We start from the raw sequence: 19,464 nt of genomic DNA, 5'->3' as shown, positions 1-19,464 counted from the left end.
TTACATTATATACATAATTATTCTGCAAGAGTTGTTTGAGAGTTGGTAAACTGATGTTTTGATATGGTTTTGCTGTTGTTAAACGCGGCCTCGCTTTACTTCAATTCATCATGAATTTTCTTTGTTTTTTGGACTCTTCGTTCTCCTGAAGCATGTAAACAAACAAAGTTTTTCCCATGAATTCAACCATAAAAGAAGGTTTGACCTCTACAATTTGAAGACAACTTGCCAAGCTTCATCTGCTGATGATAAAGATGAGTGAGAGGTAAACTGCAACGTGCTCTGGATAAAAGCTGTAGCGTATCATCCGAAAGCCCCAAATAAGACAATAAGCTGTTACGTGAGCTGGTCAGTTCGGAGGCCTCTGACTTCACTGTTTTCATCTTCTGCACCAAACTGGTCTCGCGTGAAATTTGTGACACGGTTTGTATCGTGTCACAAAAGTTGATGTGTTTTACTGAGTGATGTGATTCAGATTTCTGATCCGCCTCTCCTGTTCCACCTCATCATTTTATCCATGCTGGAATGACATCATGCTTTGTCACTGATGAAAACATTAATACTTAATGCATTGTTGTGTATTTGCTTGACATATTAGAAATAGTGAATGTTAATGTTGACTTTTCCTTTCTTTCTTTAAGTTTATATTTAAGTATATACAGTATGGTTAAGTTATATTGGAGTGCTTTAGTTTTACTAGAAAAAAGTAGCTACCTTATTTTCCAGATATTTTGCTAAATACTGTGATGAAATCTGGGGTTTATTTTGTCTCTGTGATATCAGAAACTGTTCTCACACGTCTTCTTTTTAGACCCAGAAACCTTCCTGTGCTTGTTTCTCTTGCTTTCCTGACTTCTTTCTCCTCCCTTATCTCACCTCCATCCCAATCTTTTTTTTCTTTTCTACATCTGCCAGGTTTTTACGCTGCTTGAAAGAGTCACAACATTAACGAGTGTGAGTCAGTTAGCGGCAAAGAGCCCACCTCCTTGAGCCTCAACCCATATAGCGGCAAAACCCGAGTGCTTTCTGACACCCCACTCTCCCCCCGCCGCCTAATGTAGTCGCTGTTCTGTGCTTAGCTCAGCCAAAGCTACCTGAAACACGGCACCCTCTTCCTCGGTCTCTACCATTAAAGAAGTGATTCTTTCAGCAGGACATGCGGTCCTCTGACATGTCGGCATGCATTAGCAGCCTCATGGGTTTTAAATGGGGTTTGGAGATGTCCGCACTCATTAGCAGATGGCTCTGGTTAATGAGTTTGGTCACAGGAAGAGCGAGACAGATCAGCGTCTTTTTCAAAGTGTGGGAGGATAGTCACCGCTCCTCAAAGACATCACTTCTCTTAATGGAACTGCTCCTTGTATTAAAAGAAAACCATCTCTGCAACTGGTCATGAAGGCATCACCTGGTGCTGACATCTATCTGTGCACAAAAATCACATTAATGTCTGTACTGAATTTGTTCTCTGACTGTCAGATCTAAAAGCAGATCTGATGGCTGGCTTCTTTTGGCTGCTTCGCACCCAGGCAGAGGCATTCATGGCCATGCTACTGTAATCTGCCCACGTCTCTGCTTCTGTCTGAGGGGGTTGTCACCCGGGCGGAGCTGGCGGCTCACTGTTTGAACTCTGCTTCCTCTGCTAGGTGCCTGAATGGACCAAGTGCAGCAGCCGAGAGAAGAGGAAGGAGAAGAAAGTGGAGAAGCCGTTCTACTCTGACTCGGAGGGCGAGTCTGGGCCGACAGAGTCAGCTGACAGTGGTAACTATAGCAGGCTGTGCTGTTGTCGTCACATCCTTTAGTCAGATTAGTCCATTACAGATATGTGTGTGTGTGTGTGTGTGTGTGTGTGTGTGTGAGAGAGAGAGCATGAGCTCTTAAGCTTTAGGGAGGCATTAATTAATATATTAATGAAGGTGTAGCACAAAGTTTTCTCTCTGATCTCTCTGTAGTCATTTTTGTTGTGTGGGAACCTGCTTATTCTTTTTTCTTTTTTATTGTAACCTGCCTCTAAAAAAGGAAAATGCGTCTGTGGTATCAATGATGCAAGAGATGATAAAATTTTGATCATTAAGGAAAAACTGGAACAAATAATGATTTCACAGAGTAAGAAGTTACTTTAGATTTGACCACATGAGACATTGAGTTTGATCCTGATTGTTGTAAATGAAAACTTTTTGTTTTATGTCAGAGGAGATGATGTTACTAAAACCAGGTAGACTTCCATGTGCGTGTCTGTGTATAAGTTAACTGACACGCTCACCCACTGACCTCTCATCTTTGACCTTTCCCCCCGTCAGAGTCGGACTCTGCCAGTGGCTCTGAGAGTGGCAGTGGCAGCGAGGAGAGCGGGTCGGGATCAGAGAGCGAAGAGAGCGAGGAAGGCTCCGAGTCTGAGGAAGAGGAGGAGGATGAGGAGGAGGAGAAGGACAAGAAGAAGAAAAAGAAGGAATTAAAGAAGCCGGTGCAAGAAAGTGAAAGGTAGCACACTTTTTTTAGGTTTGAACACCAATCATTGAGATCATGTGACTCTAACCTTTTGTATTAACTTTACTTAATTTATAATATTTCATTTTGTGCGTGGTTATCGCCGATCCCGAGGTCCTGGAACGAATATTTTGACTCTTAAACATGCTTTCATTTGTTGTGGTCACTTCATTTAAAATATTTTCATTGAGGTAAAGAAAATTAAACAGACAGTATATTGTGTTAGTGCTTATTTCCATTTATATAAAATTTATATATATAAGAATTATAAAATTATTTTTTTATGTACATTCACAGAAATGAAACAGATGATATAAAAGATGCAGGACTGTATTTTAAAATTGAAACAATAAGCAAATTAAAAAGTTTTTTTTTTTTTTTTCCCCCAAAATAAAGGAAAAATTGGCAAAGATAAAACAAATGTGTGGATATACTGAAGAGACAAGAATAGGACCCAAATTCAGATAACGCAGTAAATGTGTTGTGGTCACTTTACTCGTTTCTGGGTGCCTTTGTGCCTAATTTTCACTCACTGGCCACTTTATTAGGTACACCTGTAAGAGAGTAACACAAATAGCTAATCAGCCAATCACGTGGCAGCAACTCAGTGGATTGCGGCATGTAGACATGGTCAAGACGACCTGCTGAAGTTCAAACCGAGCATCAGAATGGGGAAGAAAGGTGATTTAAGTGACTTTGGCATGGTTGTTGGTGCCAGACGGGCTGATCTACTGGGATTTTCACACACAACCATCTCTAGGGTTTACAGAGCATGGTCCCAGAAAGAGAAAATATCCAGTGAGCAGCAGTTCTCTGGGTGAAAATGCCTTGTTGATGCCAGAGGTCAGAGGTCACCTTCAATATGGAGCAGAATCTCTGAGGAATGTTTTCAGCACCTTGTTGAATCTATGCCACCAAGAATTAAGGCAATGCTAAAGGCAAAAGGGGTCCAACTTGGTGCTAGCAAGGTGTACCTAATAAAGTGGCCGGTGGGTGTGGTTTAGTTTGATTGGTAGTTTGATATTTTGCTCATCTCTGCATAAACTACCACTGCTCAGGTCTTTCATTTACATTAAATGTATAGTACATCATCTTTAATAGTATTTTTATAGTATTTTCATATTTTTAACTTTATTCTAGTCTGTGTTCATATTACTTAAATTTTTACAACACTTGTTTGTTTCATTTTTTTCTCACTATGTTTATGTTATGTACCAATACAAAAATTCTTAGTATGTGAAAACCTACTTGGCAATAAAATGGATTATAGGTTAGATACAGTACAATCTGTCTGATCCCTGATAATAATTACAACTCCAGGATCCTAAATAAAACCTTTCTTTCCAGCGAGCAGAGCAGTGAAGAAGAAGAGAGGAAGCATGACAGGAAGAGTAAACAACGTAAGAGCGACTCAGAGTCTGAATCTGATGATGAGGACGAGAGCGAGTCTGAAAGCAGCCAATCAGAGTCCGAAGACTCTGAGTCTGAGACAGAGGTCAAAAAGAAAAAAAAGGTATCGAAAACACACCCCACAATGTTAAGTGGTGAATTCAGGTCCTTGTCTACAAATAAAACAAAATAACTCCCTGGTTGACTCGTGGACCAAACGCTCCTGTGTTTAGAGTTCACACAGTAATGTGAAAATCTTCATTTATTCATGTCAGTGTTCTTTCATCTCTTTCCAGGCAGCTGAATCAAAACCTCCATCTAAACCTGTCAAGAAGGAGAGCAAGAAAGAGAAGAAAGAAATGTCTCTGCTCGACCTCGATGATTGTGAGTTTTTCTTCTCACCTCTGTTAACTTCCTGCTCTTGAAAGAGAATACAGAAGTAATGACGCTGACTTCAGTGAGGAGAAGTCAGTGAACAAGGTTGTTTGCAAACCTTGTGATTGTTTGTCAGAGTCGCAGTAACAGTCGGTGCACTTGACTGTGCCGAGTCAAAACTAAAACTTTGCTCCCACAAGAGATAATATAATGAATAGATGAACAGAGTCAGGGCTAAATTTGGGGACGTCCTTGGGGAATGAGTCTCACACTAACGTCTCTCTTTCCAGTCGAACCTGCTCCCTCTCCTCAAGTCACACCCGTCAACACCTTCCTGTCCAACAGCCTTGTGACCGACCTGGAGGGACTGTCTCTGTCTGACGCTGTTCTCTCTCCAGCAGTAAGTACATCACGGGTCTGTCACCTCCCTGGTGTCTGTCTTCACACAGTGGGGCTCTGACTGGTACACGGCTTTGTTCGAAAAAATTTACAAAAGCAGCTCACATGCCGATATCTGATAATTGATATCAACCTTTTCTTCATCTCCTCTTCCTCTGCCCACAGACCATCGCTCCCTCCAGTGCGCTGAAGAGCTACGAGCTGCTGCACCGGATCACAGGGGAGGGTCTGTCAGTGGAGTACTGCTTCAGCCGACAGCCGTTCAGCCCCGACGGCAACATGGTGGCAGTGCAGATGCAGTTCACCAACAACGCCACCTCCGAGACCAAGAACCTGCACATGGAGGACGTGAAGCTCCAGTCTGGGATGAGGGTGAAAGAGTTTTCTGAGATTGGTGAGTGACACTTTCGCGGGGTCCGACAGGAACTTTTTATTTGATCCAAACAAAGCACCAGCATTTATTTTGCTGTCATAAAAAAACAAACAAACCCAGGAACATGCTCAGAGGATGCAGAGGCTGACAGCTAACATTATGCTAGCTAACATTTACAACGGCGACAGTGCTAACAGAGCTAACTGTAAACTTGGGGGAAGGGAAGGGTGGGCGTTATGCTTCTGCGATGACACCTTCCTGCCACCGTGTGTCAGGGCAGCATTATCAGTGGTAACTGCCATATGAGCACAGTGAAGAGCTAACCAGTGGGATACACACGCAGGGACTCACGTGCACTAACATGCACACACAGCTGGCTAAAAACAAAGAACGGAGCAGCTCAGTTTACAGCATACACAGAGGTAGCGAGACATCATTCTGTGCTCAGGATGCCATTACTCCCCTATATCTTCACATAGCAAATAGTTGTTTGCTGCTATATTAATGTTCTGAATGTTGTAAATAGAACCCTAACTTCATACAGATAGGCATACCCAGAACACTCGGTTACAATTTGGGGAATGTGAGCGAAAAAATCGACACAGCGTAGTATCCCGATATTTTTTGTCTGGCAATATCTTGTTGTCACTTATTGCCATGTATTGATGTTTACATTTTTTTAATTATATAACTTTTAATATCACAAATACAAATTGAACTTAAGGTGGCGAGATGAACAGACTGAAAACTTTATCTTATTAGATAAAACATATGTTGGCAAAGTTTTCCTTTTGGGTTATAATTTACCTTTGAAAAAAGGTAATAGATTGCAATGTATTTTATTGCAATACTCAGCATTTTGCACCATATTTAAAATCGCAGTAATATTGAATTGTGATTTAAGTGTCATGATGATATTGTATCGTGGATCCTCTGGTGATTCCAGTTCTTAGTAACAATAGCATTACACTGGCGTAGATCTGCACTTTTCTAGTCTTCGAGATTTTTAATGTACAAGTTGAAATTTGTGCCTGATAATGATGCTAGAGGAACACAAAGTTACTGTTAAGAATCAATCAAAGTCCTGTGTGAACAAATGCATTTTAAAGCATAAAACTACAAAATAACACATAACAAGTGTGTGTAAAAGTGTAGAATAGATCAGTGTTTAACATTCAGAACAAAATAAAACAGGAAAAAGTATAAAATGCAGGTGAAGGAAGATACAACAGAAAAGAAGCAAATCATGTGAATAAAAGTAATATGGTTATATGGTAATGAGATATGTTTTACCCCATTTGTACAAATTGCTAGTGTTGTGTCCCGATGCCCCAATACATGCACATGCTAAATACACACTTTATGTACCATTTATAAATTCTCACACTTTAATGTCATTGTAGTTACTGTACAGGAATGAAAATACAACTAGGAAATAATTCAATCGATGAGCCAAAAGACGTCCATCAAACTGCAACTTTGTAATGAAGAAAGCAGAAATGAAAATGTCTTTATGATACATCAGGGTTTTTGTCATGTTGGAGCTGTTATTTTAAAGTATTTCAGTTTTTGTGCAGCTCAACCAATCATGCATTTTTTAGTTTCCATGATGCTGTGTTGAACACGTTTAATCTCAGATCAAAGATTCTGGCTGCAGGTTTATATTGTTTTTTGTTGGTACGTGTGTCAACCCTGTTGTCTTTTTGTTGCTGTGCGTTGACAGAGCTGCTGCCAGCAGGTGAAACAGCCACAGCTGTGATGGGCATCGATTTCTGTGACTCAACACAAGCTGCAAACTTCCAGCTGTGGTGAGATGGATTCTGTGTTTCAGTGTGCAGACCTCCTGCCGTCCTCTCGTTGTACTGTGTGAAAACAGACACAGGGCTGCTGCTCTCTATCATAAACCTTACAACTGTTAAAACTGTTAGTGCTGCATGTGTCTGCAGGGCAAGTGAAATATTGTTTTAGACTCACAACTGTGATGTTTCATCCCACCAGGATTTGCATACAGCACTAAGGAAAGATATTAGTAGTGAAATTTAGATCACATCAGTTGTTCTTTCAGAAAATGAAGAGTAATTCCTTACACTGCAGTTGTTTTGTTTTTCACGTCTCCATTTTCAGCACTCACACCAGGAAATTCTTCGTGTCGATTCAGCCGCCAGTCGGGGAGCTGATGAGGCCCGTCTTCCTGACAGAGAATGAGTTTAAAAAGGAGCAAGGTGAGTTATCAAAGGAAATTAAATGACTATTAAAGAATATAGAATTTAAAAACACTGAATTTACAGTCTTCATATTAAACAATTAAATAAAAATAGAAAAGGGCGTTATAGTAGCTACTGCTGGACGTCTGTACTGTGAAGAGGTGCATACACAAGTGATTTCTCATTTTTATTTTCTTAATACTTCTATCTGTTCATTTAGCAACTTCATAATTAAACAGATTACTGTACTTGCATACAGTGTGGCTCTTGTCTAGGTCTGTTTTCCATTTAACTTCATAGAAGCCAAAATGCATCCACACCGGAGCTTATCCACACTGTTTTAAATAACATAATTTTAAAAAGTTAACTGCATTAACTAATGAAGTAATTAATCTGGAAGCTCCTTACAGACTCCTGCATGTATGAGAATAACAAAATGAGGGTGAGTCCGCGTGCTCTGCTGTGTAGTTTAGCATCTCCAGCAGTGGAGAGCAGCCCTTCTGCTGTACATTAGCTTTGTGTAAACCTAAAGGTACGGACACACCAAACCGACATCAAAGAACTAGTGGCGCCGAAAGCCAACTGTTGCGTCGTCTACGTCGCCTCACATCGCCCTGTGTCAGTTGCATTTGAACACACTACAAGGACTACATCCAACGGCCAAGTGCCGTACGTTCTGCGCCTGCGTGAGAGAGAGCGGAGTGAAAGAATGGTACATCCTGTCAGCCGAGGTGTTATCTATCCGTGCAGCCGAGCACCGCAGCACCTCCACGGACTATTACATTCAGACGGTCCTGGTGTTTCCTCCGCAGGCTCAACTGCCCGATAAACCCGCTGCTTCTTCCCACTTTAATCTGAATAACAAACCAGGGCTCGGTGCTCCGGTTGGATCCAAACAGAGAGCCGGGGCTAGCTGGGAAGCTAGTGGAGGCTAACTGGCTGTGCTTCCCTCCGGTCATGCTGCGGCTAACACTCCACTAGCCTCACAGCTAGCTCCAGTTTGTTATTCAGGTTAAAGTGGGAAGAAGCAGCGGGTCTGTCGGGCAGCTGAGTGAAGTGGAGCCTGAGGAGGAAACACCAGTTAGCCCCGGTTTCACTACAGGCAGATTCACTCGCCACAGAGGCGAGGAAATAAAACTAGAACAGCCAATCAGAGTGATCTCTCTCACCGACAAGCTCCGCCGCCAATTCAACATGCTCAATCAGCCAAAAAGCCGCCGACGCCAAAGTGCCAATGGTGCTGGACACACCGCAAAAACTAGGCCGACAGACGCTCACCGACGGCCTGACTTTGGTCGACGGCCGACCGTCGGCTTGGTGTGTCAGGGCCTTAAGATGCTGAGCAGGTGGATGCAGGGTTTTTGATGTAAAACAGACTCAGTATAATTATTTTCTTTACTAATGAGTCGGTTTGAGTTGTTTAATACAGCAGCATGTGTTTGTCAGCCGGTCTTGTTTGTTTACGTTACTGCTGATTAGGGTTGCACCGATATACCGGTTTCAAGTTATACTGCGATATATAAGTTCAAGATAATCATACCGTGTACATTTGCTAATCTTAGATATTGGAAAAAAAATGCTAACTGGAAGTTGAATCTCCTCTGTATTTTAGTTATTTTCTAAGGGGTGACTTTTTACACATACTTCCATTACCACATTTCAAGTTTGAATCATAATAATAAAATGTTACCATTCCATTTTCATTCCTTAAAGGGTCATTATGACTGATAATGATATAAATTGTTTAATACTGTGAAACCGCAATATTTTCTGAGACGAATATGGTACTGTGAAAATCTCATACTGTTGCAACCCTACTGCTGATCACTGCTCCCCTTCATTAACATTACTCTCTGGGTGAAGGCATAGAAAGTATTCACAATATACTTCACATTCTTCCTGTAAATGTAATTATTTAGACATTGAATTAAAACAAGCTGGCAACAGCTGCCTTTGTGAAGATGAATTACAAGTTATCTCTGTCCGGGTGCTACACTGCCCTTGCAGCTGAGTTCTGCCTCTTTTTTTTCCGTCAACATCACGTTATTCATAAATACTAAGATAGTCAATTACTGATATTTGTAAATTGATGCCAAATCATCCACGTCAGCATCATGATGCATCTAAGATTTGATTATATCCCTCACCTCTAGTTGACATGGGCATAAACATAAATTATGGGCTGTTTTTTATAGGCACATATATGTCGTCCATTTTCCCCAGTATTTTACATATTGATGAAAGTGTAATGTTACGGTAAATGTCAGTATCTCCATTTCATTTTACTGACTATTACGGTCCAGTTGTTCTTTACTGGAGGGCCTGATAGCACGCAGTCACTTTTCTGTTACGACTTTCTAGCTAACAGCCAAATAAATTTTGAAGGGATATTTATCCTGAGACATGAGTTTTTGTGGGATTTTGTTCAGTTATAAAGTGACAAAAGAGCAATGAAGCTCTGAATTCTGATTGTAGGTATTCATCTGCTGTGGATATATGTTCTTGCTCAACAGGCATTGGAGTCTCATGGTTTGTTTCAGTAAATCAGACCGTTGTCGGGTAAAACCTGCTGCACCTTTGTTGATCAGAGACAATCTGAAGTCTACATACAGTAACTGAATATGGAAACTGATAAAAATGACAGTAATGCAGTAAATTAAGGAGGAAACATTTTTAAAACTGAGCAAAAAGTGCATTCATTTTACATCAGGAGGGACTGAATTCAACATCTCTTCTTTCTCATCAGCAGCATTTATTTTAATATTTTGTACCTTTTGATGAAGCTGTTAAAACAATTAATGTCAAGAATGATAATTTCATCACTAAAAAAGAATACCTTAAAATAAATGCAACACCTGGAATTATTCAGGTGACATCACTCATACAGTTTTTTTTGTTATAATGTGTGTATTGATTTGTATTTATTCATCAAGGCAACAGTCACAGTCTGTTAATAATCACAGGACTGCATGCTGTTTCTTTATTTCAAACTGTTTGCTGCACAACAGCTTCATCAGTGCAGGAAACTAAATGTCTGTCAATACCCACATCCACATTTACATTTACATCTACTGCGAGTATTGTGAGATATTTCTTGTAATCACGTCCTGTCGAGGTTTATCAGTCTTCACTGGAACACACGTCATAATGATAATGAGTCCCTTCCTGTGGCACATGGCTCCATCAAGATCTGTAGACAGACCTTTATTTAATTGCCACTAATGAACAAATGTATGACAAGACACAGCATCACAGTTACATTCACGTGATGATTAAACAGGAGGAGCAATATGATAAAGATATAAAATTGAGTTATCTAAAAGCGCGTAACTCTACTTCACATAAGAGAGCGAACGTTGGAGTTTATCAGTACTATGGTCTTTGATAATTTATCCCCAGAGCTCGTTTAATACCGGGTTTCGGTACCCTAACCCTACCAGAGATAGAGAGTGAACTGCATTTGATGGCAGTGCTTGAATAGCAGCTTTCTCTGCAGGATTCTCCACCACTAAATCAGACTTTCACTGAAGGGACGTGTATGCACATCTCCATTTGTAGAACTGCTATTGGAGACGACCTATGATTGGTTAGAATCTCCCATCACGGACTAGATTTTCCAAAGCCTGAAAACAGAGCCAAGAGAAGGTGCAGGAGTTTAATTTTCTCTTAAGTTCACTTGAATTGACCCTTCCTTAAGTCCCGTCCCCTGACGCACACTGGCCAATGATAACGTAGCATTGTGCCGGCTCAGACCAGGGTCCGACAACAACACAGCTGTGCTCCATTGACTCTAATGCAGTCATTTCAGATTTCCTTCATTTTCAGGCTGGTTTTGTGGATTTGGAGCTAAATGTTGTGTCTGGGGCACGTCGTGTATTAATGACACTCATTACCTGGAGAGGTTGGAAAAAGATATACGTTTCTTCCCTGTTCCGAAACCAAAATCAAACCCTGAAAAGTGTAGGATTAGCTAGCTAGCTACTGAAGATATAGCCTACTGAATGTATACACATGCTGCTTTTGCTTTTCAATGATTATAACAGTGAAACAAAGACCGACCCTGCTGTACAGGAACCAGGGAAACTTTGCTGATATTCAACCAGCTGTGTGTCATCACAGTGTGTGCAAAGAACAGTGCTTGTTCCCCAACAGTCTGGCCAAACACGGTTCATCTGCACACACTGTGATGCCACACAGCTGGTTCAATATCAGCAAAGTTTCCCTTTATATTAATTGTCTTGTGTGGCGATCAGCAGTGATGTGGTGGTTCACTTTTACACTGTGATCTGTAGCCTATAGTTCGGCTTTAGCTTCTAACTATCTTTGTCTTTTTAACCTGTTGTTGCTGCTGAGTCAGTTTGACATCCTGGATATATCCTTCAAACACAGACTGTAGACCCCTCTGTCTGCTTCTCTCTGGAATCACTCTTTCATTTTCCCAAAAATATGATAACATTTCTTCAGGGAGTGCAGTTAGTCACAGCGTGGGCTCCATGCTTACTCCGACAGCTTGTCGGACCATCACAAAGGGGCGGGGCTTAGCGTAAGATCAATTACAAAATGCTAAAGATTTATCATGGGATTTTTGCCCAGTGAAGCCAAAATGAAACTGCCTAAATGTACTGCATGTTGGTATATTTCTGATGTGGACACACTTGTGTACCACGCAAGAACTCAAGACTGTGAGTGTGGGTATTGGGACAGACCCTCTGTGTTTACTGGCCACTTTAAATACACTAAATACAACATGAACAAAGTGTTTATCAGAGCAGCTACAGACAACAGCATGTTTCTGTTGTATGGTATTCATTTCCCATCCTGACTAACACTGAGCAACTTCTGAGCTCTTTAAACATGTGTCATATCCACGGTTCCTCCCTCTTCGTACTGTCCCCCATAGAGAAGCTATTACTAGGTAAGTTCTTAGATTTGTTTTTCCCAGCCATCTGTGTGCCCACCTGCCTTTAAGCCAGCCTCACACAGACACCCCCCCCCCCCCCCCCCCCCCTCCTCCTCCTCCTCCTCCTCTAATGCCTCCAGCTGACTCCCCCTCCTCCCCTCCTGCCTTGGTAATCAACACTTTAACTGCACCTCTGTGTCTGTAGCTGCAGACAGACTCACCTGCACTAACCTGCATCTTATCAAAAGGCCGCTCACACTCTGCTACACCAGGAATGACTGAAAATGCTCATCCACTGATCCCGACTCACTCTTCAAGCACCGTGTGAACAAAAAATCACGACATCAGGCTCGATCACACTGCTGATCACCACTGACCATGTTGGGAATCTGAAGTGTTGCAATGTCACAATGTTTGTTGTGCATTTAAACATCGTAAGCACAAAACATTTCTGTGATTTGCAGGTCGAAAGACATCTTGACATCTGCTTATATTTGATTAAAGAGTAAAAGCTTCTTTTTTTAAGACAGCTTGGTTCCAATAACGTGCAACTAACAGTTATTTTCATTAGCAATTAATCTGCTGATTTTCTACTAACTGATGAGCCTTTTTTGGCTAAGATTCCTTATAGCTGAGCTTTGTCTACGTGTAACCACTTGTCACAGGTTGCATACATTTTCCTGTTAAGGGTTTTTTCTTATCTGAATCAGGGGTCTAAGGACAGATTGTGCAATATGCTGTACAGATAATGAAGCCCATTGAGGCAAATTTGTGATACCAACACAACACCACTTTATCCTGTTAAAACAAAACTCACAACTTGGATTAATTTCTATGAAAAACCCTTTTGATTCTTTTGATCTGAGGACCCTTACGGACTAAAGGAATATGAATAACTTACAGGATAATCGAGGAATGGACACATAGTTTGAGGTAATTAGGAACCTACCTCTGCCTGGCAACCAGACAAGTGACCAATTGCACAAAACACCTTAAGGTTTCTCTTTAAGTATGACACTTATGGCTTAATTTCTCCTCAGCTGAGGGACTTGCCTAGTTGCACAGAATCCCTTCAAAGGTTTTCTCAGTTCAAAAACGTCACCTCATTTACTGCGTTGAAAGAGATTATACAGCGGTAAAAGTTTGCTTGTACTCAGGCTTGTGATGTCTGTTATCTTCTCACAAAGTTGACTTATAGTTAATGAAAAAATGTCAGAAGAAAATAAGACAAGAAAACCATATTGGTCAGAGGAGGAAAATATTATACCTCTGGAGGCATACAATCATAGGAAGCACAACTATAAAGGAAATTTGATCCCCAAATACCAGAAAACAGAAACGATTATAGGAAGATGCAACAGAAACTAATTCAGTCAGATCTATAGTGTAAAATCAAAAGCGTATCCACTGGGTTGTCCTGGTTGCAGAATATTCCTCAGGTGTGTTAGTTTTTTCATTTATCACCATAAGCTTGGTCATGTTACAGTTAAGACAGAGTCAGAGGTACCTTTTTTTAACCTTGCTTTGGTTGCTAAGGTCTCTTGTGGAAGATATTTATTAAGATATTTTTTTGGGCCATTTTGCCTTTAATTGATAGGACAGCTAAGCGTGAAAGGGGGGGGAGAGAGAGAGAGGGAGTGACATGCAGCAAAGGGCCACAGGCTGGAGTCGAACCCGGGCCGCTGCGGCAACAGCCTTGTACATGGGGCGCCTGCTTTACCACTAAGCCACCGACGCCCCGGAATGAATCTTCCTGAATGCACCGCTCACATCATCTTCCTCCATTGTCTGAAACAAGTCAACAGAACTTGCTAACTAATGTCTGTGGAGAATTGTTTTGCCTCCAGCTAAGCCCCGCCCACCCAAAAAAATGTCAGACTGTTTACCAACAGTGAAAGGATCTACAGCAAATGGCACTGTTTTTAATTTAATGAGAGTTCTTTAAACAAAGGCATATTTCCAAGTTGGCAATCACTCATAAGGGCCCCACTGACTGACTGTCTGTAATCAAGACATGTCAACCAAATTTAGGAAGGTTTCTCAACCAGACGTCTTGATGTCTTTTGACCTGCAAATCTCAAAATCGATGCAAATTAAAGTTTAAGTTCTTAAAGGGAAACTGCCTTGGTTCAAAATATCTAACATCCAAACTACGTGGAAACCTCGTAAACAATCTGCCTCTTTATTGCTTTGAATTCAGCGACAGACCTGAGTCCATCTCCGCCTGTGTTCAGTGGGAAGCATCAGTGCATTCCAGTTTACGTTTCAGTAGTCGTTGATGTACTGAGTCTTACATCACTGTAGTGTCACAGCCCTGTATACAGTATCTGTGTATAATACTGTATATGTCTGTAGCTGGTAGACAAATAATTGATTTAATTTGACTCCTAAATAAGGCAGCACTGTACTGAGTCCCCACACTGATACTGTACCAGCAGCACCCTGTCATGTGTCGCTGTGTTATTAATGACTGCTTTGCATTAATGTTACTGGGAGAGAGAAAACAAGCAGCAGCTTTAAGATCTTTCCCAGTCTGACCAGTGCTCTGCTCACTCCTCTACAGGTCAGCTAATGGGTATGAATGAGATCACGGAGAAGCTAACCCTGGATGCAAAGTGCCGGAACGAACATGCTATTGTCCAGAGGGTGACCACCGCCGCCAACCTCAGCAGAGTCCCCTGTGGGTCAGATAAAGAGTGCAGGTGAGAGGAGCAGAGGAAATGTCAGCGGGAACGTCCCCCAAAATCTGCTGTGATGATGCTGATCAGTGGTGTCTTGAGATTCTATTTGTGTTCACACATATCAGGTTCAGATTTCAATCAGTTAGAGCTACTGTGTGTGATCTGTTTTAGTAGATGAATTGTACATGTAACATGAATACACACGGGCCCACTGTCAGTGACTGGAGTACATTTCAGCTTTAAAGGTTCTCATTTATAAAACAGTGCATAGGCTCCATACAAAAAGACAAAAATGGCGTGCGCCCAAAAAGAAATTCACAATTTCTACAATCAGGCCTCCACCTCACCATCTGCATCGCCAATTTCCCATCTCCAAAATGTTGGTAAGCAAGGGTCAAAGTTTCTCCCATCAAGTCTGTTTTTATACATCACTTTTTTCCATGGGAAGTGGCGTACGCCTCTTTTAGGCCTCGTTTTGAGCAATGTGTACGCAATGTTTATAAATGAGACCCCAGAGGTGGAAGAAGTACTCAGGTCTTTTACTTTAAAGTGAACTTCTGTATTTTTCAACCTGGATCCTATTTTTCTATGTTTTTGTTTCTAAGTGACTAATGGGAACAACAATTTTTGAAATCAGTCCAGCAATGAGAGAGCCATCAATTTCCATTCGCTGAAAGTGCTTGTTTTTGCCACTGACAGGATCAGATTGTTATTTTAAGTGTCAAACAACTTATGGAAAGGATCGTTACAGAGGTCGATCTTTTTGGAAAAGAGTACGATCCTTTTTGTTTGACCAGAAACAACCCCGATGTTATTGTCATCAAACCCACCAGACTCCATTTAAATAAACAGTAATTTAAGCCAGTTTAAACCCAGCTTAATCTTACATCTAACTGGGTGAATGTAGGGTTAATTCCAGCCAAATCAGAGCTGGTGATTGATGGAACAGTTGACAGACAAACCAAGACGACTTTTGTGAGTTTTATTTTGTTTCTGTAGAATCTGAATTAAGTGTGTTTGATGATGATAAAAACACTCATTACTTAAATGGAGTCTGGTGGGTTTGGCAATAACAATTTTAGGGCTGTTTCAGGGGAAACAAAAAGGATTCTACTCTTTAACAAAAAGGTCTGTCTTTGTAATAGCTCTATCCATAATGTTGTCAGACACTTAGAATAACAATTTGAGCCCGTCAGTGGCCAAAAAGCACTTAGAGTAAGCATAAATTTACAGTGCCAAATGCCCCAAGTATTTACATAACAACCTCTTTCGCTTCTGCCGTCTGCAGCAGTCTCACTTAATAGTGGACTGATTTCAAAAATTGTTGTTCCCATTAGTCACTTAGACACAAAAATATTGAACTTAACCCTTTAAATAAAAGTTGCAGTCCTGACGTGTAGAAACACTATTTTACATGTAAAGGCCTTTTTTATTTTTGTTGCTGACCGTTGATAAACCTGCTGATCGTGTGTCCCTCTTTATTCTGTGGCTTCATCTTTACTTCCGATCTTTGCTGCTTTGACCTCAGTCCTCCTGTTCCTCCTCCTGATCATCCTGTCCACAGGTTCGCCGGCAGGACGGTGACCAGCAGCAGCCTGGTGTTGGTCACCGTGGCAACCAAAGAGGAAGGAGCCGCCCAGCTGACAGTCAACTGTGAGAAAATGGTGATCGGCACGATGCTGGTGAAGGACATCCTCCTGGCTCTGACGCAGTGACGTGTGACCTTTTTGCCCTTTGCCCCCCCCCCCCCCCCCCCCCAACACGCCTCTCACATATCGTCCATCACACGTGTAGCATCTCCTCCGTTCTCCTGTTAGCAGCGTCAGCGAGGAAGTTTCCAGAATGTTAACTCCAGTTTGTTGTCTGTTCAGGAGCCCTCTACTTTTACAAATTACTCCTTTATTTACTGAATGCCACAGTTGTACGTGATATTTACGACAATCAGACATGACCTGATATGAAATCCCTCCCTGACATGTCTTCATCCAAATATAGATAGGTTGGAACGTATTTTTTCTTCCCAGAGCCGATTTATTGGACTCCAGTTTCTGAATTAACCTAAAAAAAAACGATTTGTGTATCTTTTAAACTTGAAATCTACTTAAATGAAAAGCAGAATTTGCTCATTGTATAAACAGGACCGGAGACAAGCTTGAAGGTTCAAACGTTTATAGATCACAAGGTCCACTTACTTTATGTTTTGAAGGCTTTCAACTACAGTTTGTGGTCTTCCTCTTGGCAGATGGAGTGACTTGTTTGTTGTGGACTGAGACTGACTGGCGAGTTTATCTGTACAGCACCTTTTAACAACAGTACAACTCAAAGTGCTTAAAGGGCGGGTCCATTATTTATTTATTTATTTAGAGGGTTTCAGGGGCCGTTGTGAGCATTTATACTTGTGCGGTGGTGTGTCTGTGTCACTCTGCAGTTACACCTCCAGAACACTAGTCGGTGGTGGGGTTGTTTCTGTGAAGTGCTGTAAAGTTTAATTGATTGAAAACAGACAAACACTTGTCTTTATCTGGACACATTTTCCCCACAAATACAACATGCTAATGTTTTTAGCACAAGCCTATGGCATTTTACATTGTATAAATTAGCCTAGCAGCTAGCAGACTTTTCCTCTACTCATATAAAACCAGGGACAACAGCAACATTTTCAGCTTACAGAAATAGACAGGGGATCTGCATCGCCATGACGTGTAGTTACATTTCTGGGGAGGTGCACATGAGGTTACTTAGTCAGTTGAAGCTCACCTAAATTTTTCTAGGAGTTTGTTCCATATAATGTGACGCAGAGAAGTTAATGAATGCTGTTCAGACTGAGACTGCTGCGACTCCATCTGTTGAAGAAGGCCGTGAGATTTGTTTCGAGTGTTTCAAACACACAGTGAGTGAACTTTGTGTTAAGAATTAATTCATCAAAACAAAAAAGAGGTCTTTTCTCTCTTAAAAAATAATCCAGTTTTCACCCATAAAATTAAGTTTATTTTAAAATGTTTTAGCTTGTTAATTTTTAGCAATCAGACTATTTTAAGATGTAGTTAATATAAGTAATAGATTACACTGTAGTACAAATTCCCCCCAAAACACCACGATAAAACTCTGACTGTTAGGTCAGTAAATCACTCATTCAGTTATTTGAAGTACTTGAATGTAGCATGAAGGCTCGACTGAGACAACGACTACCTATAACTGAATCATTTTGGCACAATAAATCAGTAACTGCTCCGCCGGGGATCAAAGACGGACCTTCATCTCAAACTCGCTGTCATAGTGCACATGTTCATCACAACAAGAGGGGCGTTTATAAAAACTGAAGATGTATAAATGTTACTGTATGTATTGCAACATGTAATACAGTACTGCTATAAGTAAGTTGTGGTGTGTGTGTGTGTGAGTGTGTGTGTGTGTGTGTGTGATGACACTGAATACTGACCTGTCAAACGTTAAATCTGCTGAATGACTCAAAGTGACACTCGACTTGAAATCATCATGAAGCACATAAAGAAAATAACATATAGGAAATAAAGAAACATAGACAAGTGTTACAGGACACTTTAGATTTTCAACACTTTAAATATTACATTAAATTATCGATTTAGAGATTTGCCTTGTTCAAAATATGGCAGAATTGTAGAAAATGAAAATTATTTCTAGGGTTTCAATTAACACTGATTTATCATTATTAAATAATCCATTAATATTTTCTTGATTTTTCATTGGTCCATAAAATGTGAGAAAATATCAGTTTCAAACGTCTTGTTTTGTACAGCAGTTTCCAAAATCCAAATATTGTCAGTTTAATATCACAGGAAATTGATTTAACACTCATTCTTGAAAACTGGGACAAAACCTTATTTTGTGCTTTTTGATTTTTACGCTACAATTAGGTTGGGGAAAAAAAATATTTAATAAGATCAATCTTGATAATTAAATCTTGTAATGGGCCTTTTTTTTCCTCAAGCAGCATACATAACAATAATAACAATAATAATAATAATAATAATACTTGATTTGTATAACACTTTTCAAAACAGTTACAAAGTCCTTTATTAGACAAATAAAATAGTGTACACCATCACGATAAAAATATTGAACATAGGCTAATACCAGATAAATCAGTGTGTAATAAAAATAAATAAATAATAAAATTGATTTTAAAAAAAAAACTACACACGATAGATGTCAGAGGTCAGATCTAATGAGGCTGATGTCTTATGGAGTTGACAAAAAGTTATATATTGTGAATTTCACTGCAGTTGTAGCAATAGCCATTTATTTTTCAAAGTTACCAAGAGTTCTCTTAAAGGTAGGATCTGGAGGATTTTCAAACAAAACAAAATATAGACATATACAAATGAAATCCTGCTTAATCATCACCTATGGGCTTCTACTCATGTGTGGTGGTGACTCTGTTTGCAGAGCTCCTGCCCTTTAACTGTATTTTGATGTTTTTGTGAGCTTGGACCGCTTCTGGGCGGAGATTTCCCCAGCCAATGAGAGAGCGCAGGTGCCGTGTCCGAGCGTGCACCAGCGCGAGCCTTGCCTGAACCTCTTCTGTGAAGCCTTTTTCCGTACCTCCGGGCTCCGTACACCCGGGAGAGTTGAGCCTGATAGGAGGGGCCAAATTTGAATGTGTGTTTACAAACAGCAACT

General features: G+C 40.6%; 1 protein-coding gene across 6 annotated transcripts in view; it reads left to right on the top strand.

The window, feature by feature from the left end:
* ap3b2 (adaptor related protein complex 3 subunit beta 2) overlaps nt 1–18,341 on the top strand; it is a 68,066-nt gene extending 49,725 nt beyond the window's left edge. For 4 of the 6 annotated variants that reach the window (XM_033635660.2, XM_033635661.2, XM_033635657.2 and 1 more), the window contains exons 18-27: nt 1,644–1,758; nt 2,298–2,478; nt 3,832–3,997; nt 4,170–4,257; nt 4,539–4,648; nt 4,813–5,041; nt 6,744–6,828; nt 7,145–7,242; nt 14,688–14,826; nt 16,370–18,341. In XM_033635660.2, the coding sequence (XP_033491551.2) occupies nt 1,644–1,758; nt 2,298–2,478; nt 3,832–3,997; nt 4,170–4,257; nt 4,539–4,648; nt 4,813–5,041; nt 6,744–6,828; nt 7,145–7,242; nt 14,688–14,826; nt 16,370–16,520 (1,362 nt within the window). In that variant the 3' untranslated portion in view covers nt 16,521–18,341. Of the gene's footprint in view, nt 1–915; nt 955–1,643; nt 1,759–2,297; nt 2,479–3,831; nt 3,998–4,169; nt 4,258–4,538; nt 4,649–4,812; nt 5,042–6,743; nt 6,829–7,144; nt 7,243–14,687; nt 14,827–16,369 lie in introns of all 6 variants that reach the window. The other 2 variants (XM_033635659.2, XM_033635656.2) reach the window with 1 other exon arrangement.
* Nucleotides 18,342–19,464: the final 1,123 nt, after the last annotated feature.

Source organism: Epinephelus lanceolatus, chromosome 5 (assembly GCF_041903045.1).
Source record: "Epinephelus lanceolatus isolate andai-2023 chromosome 5, ASM4190304v1, whole genome shotgun sequence".
Lineage (NCBI taxonomy): Eukaryota > Metazoa > Chordata > Actinopteri > Perciformes > Serranidae > Epinephelus > Epinephelus lanceolatus.
This window is presented reverse-complemented; position numbering and strand designations above follow the sequence as displayed.